This window comes from Mastigoproctus giganteus, chromosome 1, assembly GCF_048544385.1.
Source record: "Mastigoproctus giganteus isolate SK-2022 chromosome 1, ASM4854438v1, whole genome shotgun sequence".
In the NCBI taxonomy this organism is placed as follows: Eukaryota; Metazoa; Arthropoda; class Arachnida; order Uropygi; family Thelyphonidae; genus Mastigoproctus; species Mastigoproctus giganteus.
The window spans coordinates 231,738,349-231,744,348 of NC_143575.1; the positions used below are offsets into that span (position 1 = coordinate 231,738,349).

The 6,000-nt window shown below is 36.7% G+C and overlaps 1 protein-coding gene across 1 annotated transcript in view; it reads right to left on the reverse strand.

Annotated features, from left to right (window-relative positions):
• Positions 1-4,617, reverse strand: part of Rchy1 (Ring finger and CHY zinc finger domain containing 1) — a 53,389-nt gene extending 48,772 nt beyond the window's left edge. Inside the window, exons 1-3 of the mRNA XM_090376251.1 lie at positions 3,216-4,617; positions 2,830-2,944; positions 2,481-2,540 (exon numbers count right to left, since the gene is read on the reverse strand). Of these exons, the coding sequence (XP_090232377.1) occupies positions 2,481-2,540; positions 2,830-2,944; positions 3,216-4,498 (1,458 nt within the window). The 5' untranslated portion in view covers positions 4,499-4,617. The remainder of the gene's footprint in view (positions 1-2,480; positions 2,541-2,829; positions 2,945-3,215) is intronic.
• Between the last annotated feature and the right edge of the window lie 1,383 nt (positions 4,618-6,000).

Sequence of the window (6,000 nt, forward strand, 5' to 3'; positions counted from 1 at the left end):
TACGTGAAGGTGATCCATAATTGAGAATACTATCCTAAAGCCAGCTTGCTCTTTCGGTTGATTCTCATCAAGTATTCTTTCCAATCTGTTAGTAATGACCCTTGTGAACAACTTGTAGATGTGGGATAACGAGCTAATTGGTCTATAATTTCCAATTTCTGATTTATCTCCTTTCTTATGCAGCAAAACTATGATTGCATTATTCCACTGCTTAGACATCACACCTTTTCTAATGCATTTTGTGAAGAGTCTTGCCATTTTTTGTGTCATGTCTCTTCCTCCCAATTTTAACAACCCTACACTAACTTCATCTTCCCCTGGGGCTTTCTGATTCTTCATTTTCTTCAATGCATGTTCTACCTCATCAGGAAGGATATCGGGTATGTCATATGAGTTACTAATTTGTGATCCATTTTCCCCACTGCTGGCATCATTCCCTTGCTCCTTGTATAATTCTCTATAGTAGTCTTCTGCTATTTGAATTATGCCTTCTCTACTATTTAGAAGTATACCATCGGTATTCTTCAATTTCATTATCATTTGTCTTTCTGTATTACTGCTCATGGCTGTTGATTTAAGTCCTTTGTTTTTCCTTAATGCTTGTTCTACTTTTCTTGTGTTGAATCTTCCTATGTCCTCTCTGAGTCTCTTTCTAATGGCTTTGTATAACTCAGTATACTCAATTTTCTTCTTATCAGTGTTTATCTTGCTCTTCATTTGTCATCTTCAGTTCATCATGACAAGTGTTTCTTGACTAATTTTTTCTTCTTTGGATTTCTTTTTACCTATAAGTTTCTTGGGCTTTATCACTTTCAGAAAGTTGTAATATTCCTCATTGATATCTTGGTCCTGGGCAGTCTGCAGAAGCTCAAACTTGTTCTTAAGTTCCAGTACATACTGCTTTTTCTCCTCTTCTGTTATCTCAAAGACCTTCGTATTATTTACTAGAGTCAGTTTTTTCCTTTCTTTTCTTACATCTATGTCAAGTGTACATCTTACCATTCTGTGATTACTTCCAACACTTACCTTGTTCAGGACAGTAACATCATTCACGATATATCTTCTGTTAACGAGGATGAAGTAGATTTCATTAGTTATTAATCCAATTGGGCTCTTCCATGTCCACTTTCTGTTCACCCTTTTCTTGAAAAAAAAGTGTTCATTACTGACATTCCTCGAGATTCTGCAAATTCCACAAGTCTTTCATTTCTTTCAGCAATTCCAAAATTTCGTATAGTTCCCCTTTCTGTGCTGTTTTGTCTCTTTCCAACCTTAGCACTGAAGTCCCCCATAATAATAGTGTAGTGGGTTTTCTGCTCATCTAGAAGACTCTCAATTTCGGTGTACATTTCTTCAACCTCTTCATCATCATGGCTCGATGTTGGTGCATAAATAATTATAACCTTTAGCTTGTACCTCTTAGACATCCTGAGTAGTAGTAGTAGTAGTCTTGACACCCTTGGTGATGTACTTTTGAATTCCAAAATGTTGTTTTTTTATATCTTTATGGACCAGAAAACCAATTCCACCTTCACTCCTTTCACTGTTTCCATTAGTGTACAGATTTCCACTTGATAAATTTATAAGTGCTTCATTTCTTCTTCTTGCTTCAGCCAAACCGATGATATTCCAATTCACATTTTTGAATTTCTTTTAAAGCTCTAATATCCTGTCTTTAACGATGAGAGATCTTATGTTGTAACAGGCCAAGTTCAGTTTCCGTGCATGGCAGCCTGGTCGTACCCAGAGATTCTTAGCATCCTCTGCTTCTACTCTGATCCTCTCGCTGCTGTAAAAGGAGGAATGAAAGCCGCTGGGGACTGAGGGCCATTTGTTTCGTCGTGCTGTCATATGCTGGAGGGTTTGGTCTTTTCCTCTTCACGCTGACCAGGCATCTTGAAGAGAACCACTCTATATGTTTGTTGCCACCTAAGTGACGTAACAGGGCTTACCATCAAGGTGAGCATGAATGGATATTGGGGAGGCAGGCCAATCGGACTCCTCCTAAATCTTCTGAAATAGAAAGATATTGGATCCATCAGTGTTTTAGACTGAGTTTCTGATAACACGCAGAATGCCTGTTCCCCCCCCCCCTCGTAAGTCCCAAATAGGGACTCATCCCGTGCCAAACGGAAGAGTAGAATGATGAAGTTTTAAAAATAAGATGAAATTCCTACCATTTTTCTGACAATTAGCTGAAACATGTTGAGGTGGTAGATGCAGCCAGGTATGCCATATAAAATATTATTTTAATATAAGCATGTTTATCAAAAGGTCTTTTACTTTTACAATAATTAGTAGACCACTAAGGGGTACAAGGTAAATTATAAATAATGAATATTATTTCATATTTATAATTATTGTACATCAATTCTGTACTTAATAAAAGGTTACAACTTTTTAATAAACATTTATTAAAAATTAAACTTAACTTTTTAATAATTATTGTTATTTATAATATCATACATTGAAAAACTTACATCTTTTGGATATCCATTTGGAAATACAACTTGAAGAATAATTACAGATACTTCGAAAGGCTGAAATACAAAGAAAATATAAATTTATCACACAAGAAATTTACCGAAACTGCATCTAAAGAAAAGATTCTGAACATCAACACTTGTCTATGCCATAAATAAACTATAAACAGAAACTGCTGCAAACATGATTTGCATATCAAAAATGTTACAAGTCAGAGAATCACAGTATTCAGCACATCAATTGCAAATTACTACCCAGGCCACCAACTTTAAATATAGTTGATTCCTGGACGTGAGAAAATTTTTCCAAATGCTTCCTGTTACGCATTAATACTTTTGCACTTACCCAGTCAGGATCAGATGGAGTAAATTCCACTTGGTACATATCAGAGTTATCCTCATCTGTCTGTATAACTTCATGGTGCGGAAATCTTTTCTTTAACTGCAAAGTCTCTCTTCCTCTATTAAAAAAAAAATCCTAATTATATAAAAAAAGTCGCATAACGAATTGTCTTGTAATTAAGATGTTAAAATGATAAATATTATCATACAGTTATAGCACATTGCGGGCTAATTACAATTTTTGTTTTACATAATCAAGATGTATTTGACACAAACTCTGACCCTGACAATATATGAAAGCAAAAATTTATTTCTGCACTAAAACAGAGCTCTTGTTTCTAATTTCTGCGGGCTTACTATGTATATTTTTAAAATTACATCTGGACTTACCTTAATTTCTCCAAGCCATCTTCATTCAAGTCACAAACAGATACCTTTCGCATCACATTTGGATTAGACGTTTCAAGGGACTTCAGAGCACGTAATTTAAGACCTTTCTGTTGTGCTTCCAATTTAAGACTTGTTTCTCCTTCTTCAACTGGTGCATTAGTCTGGAATGTACATTCTACAGACTTCAATTCGTCTGTACTTGCATTCCTAAAATCTACTGCATGAAAAAACTTGCATCTATCGCCCCAAGAACAATAACCTTCTTTAAAATATTTGCACATGCGACGTGAACTGGCATTTCGTTTACTATGTTCAGAGCTGTTCAAATCACCTCTAAAGGCATGTGAATCAGCCTTCACACTTTTATTTTCTTTGCTTTCTTCATTTAATTTTACGGTGGTTTCGTTAAAACCACCTTCACATAAACCTGATGGCATATCCCCTTCAACTGCATATTTATGTTTTGCTCTCTGGTACTGATTACTTCTCCCATATGTTTTTCGAGTAAATGATAACCCTCTAATTCTAAATCCGCCATATGCCCTCCTGCTGTTATTTTCATATCTTCTATTTGATTGCAAATATCCACTACTTTCTCTATCTCTGTAATCAGCATCTTGCGGAAACTCAACTGTTGGCCATGGTGCAATGGAAACATCGTGACTGCAATCATTAATATTTAAGGGGGCTTTCCACCTTGTTTCTACCTTGGGTGCTGTTCTATTTATATGTCGAAACTTGCAATACTGCCCAAAACGGCAAAAACCATTTTTTATGTAAAATTTACAAATGTCAGAAGGCTGTCTCCTCTTTCCTTTAGATTGTACTGCTTCATTTTTGATTTTCTGTTTTTCGTCTGATCCATTGAAAAGTTGCAGCAATGAATCGTTAGAGCAGTCCTGATTTTGACTCGAACTACTACTACGAGAAGGCGAATAGCATATATCACTCCTTTTCGCGTGAACTAAAACATCTTCATATTCGCAATCTTTAAAATTTGAATGAACCTCTACTTTGCTATTAGCTGAAACTGACTCACTTAATTTTTCATCTTGAAAATTTTCTCTATCACTTATTATTGACGTGTTGGCTGACCCTACTGGCCCTTCTCCGGTGGACAAATCAAAATGCCTTTTACTTAATTTTCCATGTTGATGTATCTTGCTGGCGTATTTTGCTGACGTGTTTGCTACTTCGATCGAGCCGGAAACGTCGGGAATAACTTCTATTAAATTCTTTTCCACACCACGCAATTGTGAGCAATTAAGAGAGGCTGTGCTCATATGCAGGGATACGCGTAAGAAGCAAATATAAAATCTGCAGAGGATCGCCCTCGCTTTTGAATTACTAACTAGGATTGCACAATACAAACCCAATTCAGTTGCACCACACCAACGCAATATCAGTTGCACCACACCAACGCAATATCAGTTGCACCACAATAACACTTAACCTAAATATAACAAAAAAAAAAAAAAGAAGGAAAAAAAATTATAAGAAGCGCCACCTGTTAACTAAAATTGCATTTCAATAATAACGATTTGCAGGATAATAACTGTTGAATTATAATAACAATTATAACGACTTGAAGGAACAAAAACAGTGAAGAAACCTCTAATTAACTGTATTCCTTACACAAGAAATCCCACAAGGTATTTATTTATGAAAACCCCAAGACGGACTCAAGACGGACTTTGATATGGATTTGGCCACTCATCCAAGCTTAACCTAGAGCCCGTCTTGCTGTTATTTCTTCCAGTCGCAGAATGGTAAAGAAAAAATAACTTCATATTCCATTTTGAGGAGAATACGATATTATTGCATGATATTACATGCATTTTAAAATGTATACAAGGTGATTCAGGAGGAACAGTAAATATTTTGGGAGGTTATATTATCGATTATTCTGAGTAAAAATGTCCATATATTTAACCCCAGGGGCTCACATCTGGTGAGTATGGGCTTGGCACACCCAGGGTCTTCAGCTGGATATCATCATTCTTCTCTCTCTCTCTCTCTCTCTCTCTCTCTCTCTCTCTCTCTCTCTCTCTCTCTCTCTCTCTCTCTCTCTCTCAGGAATTTTTTTTTTTTTTTGGCTGGTGCAGCATAAGCCTTCAGGCTTCCTTTTTTTTTATTTATGAAGACCCCAAACACGAAAGGTATTAAAACCTATAGTACTTAGTACCGTGCATGGGTTGAAGGAGAAGTATGGGTGGGAGGGGGTGCCGGAAACTTTGCTCTAGAGACTAGACATGGGTTTCACCACTTCAAGCCTCCAATAAGCAAAGTGGTGGTATTTCACCGGTTGATGAAAGTCATCTCCTTGCACCATATGGCTGATAATAATAATAAACATGTGTCCAATTCTCAATGGACAGGAAGAGATACAGCTGTTTGAAACTGGTGCACACAGCTCCCTGAATCAGATGTGACCAACAAGCAGTTATAACCTGACTCTGTTTAATGTTAGAAGTGTTGTTAAGAATGCCGCACACCTTCACACATGTTGAATATGCCGATATGGTGTTTGACTACGGTCGGTTTTTGTGCTGTAAGTGCTACTGCTGCTTGTGAAGAATACCGTCGACGGTTTTCTAACCGCAGAATAATGGATTCGAGAGCGTTTACACCAAACTGCGTGAGACTGGTAGAGTTCCTAGCACTCATATTTCTTCTGAACGTTCAAATGAACAAAACGTAGATGAAATAGAACACATTCTTCAGTCGGTAGAACGTTTATTACTATTAATTAGCACACGAAGAAGAATTTCTACACGTATCGGTG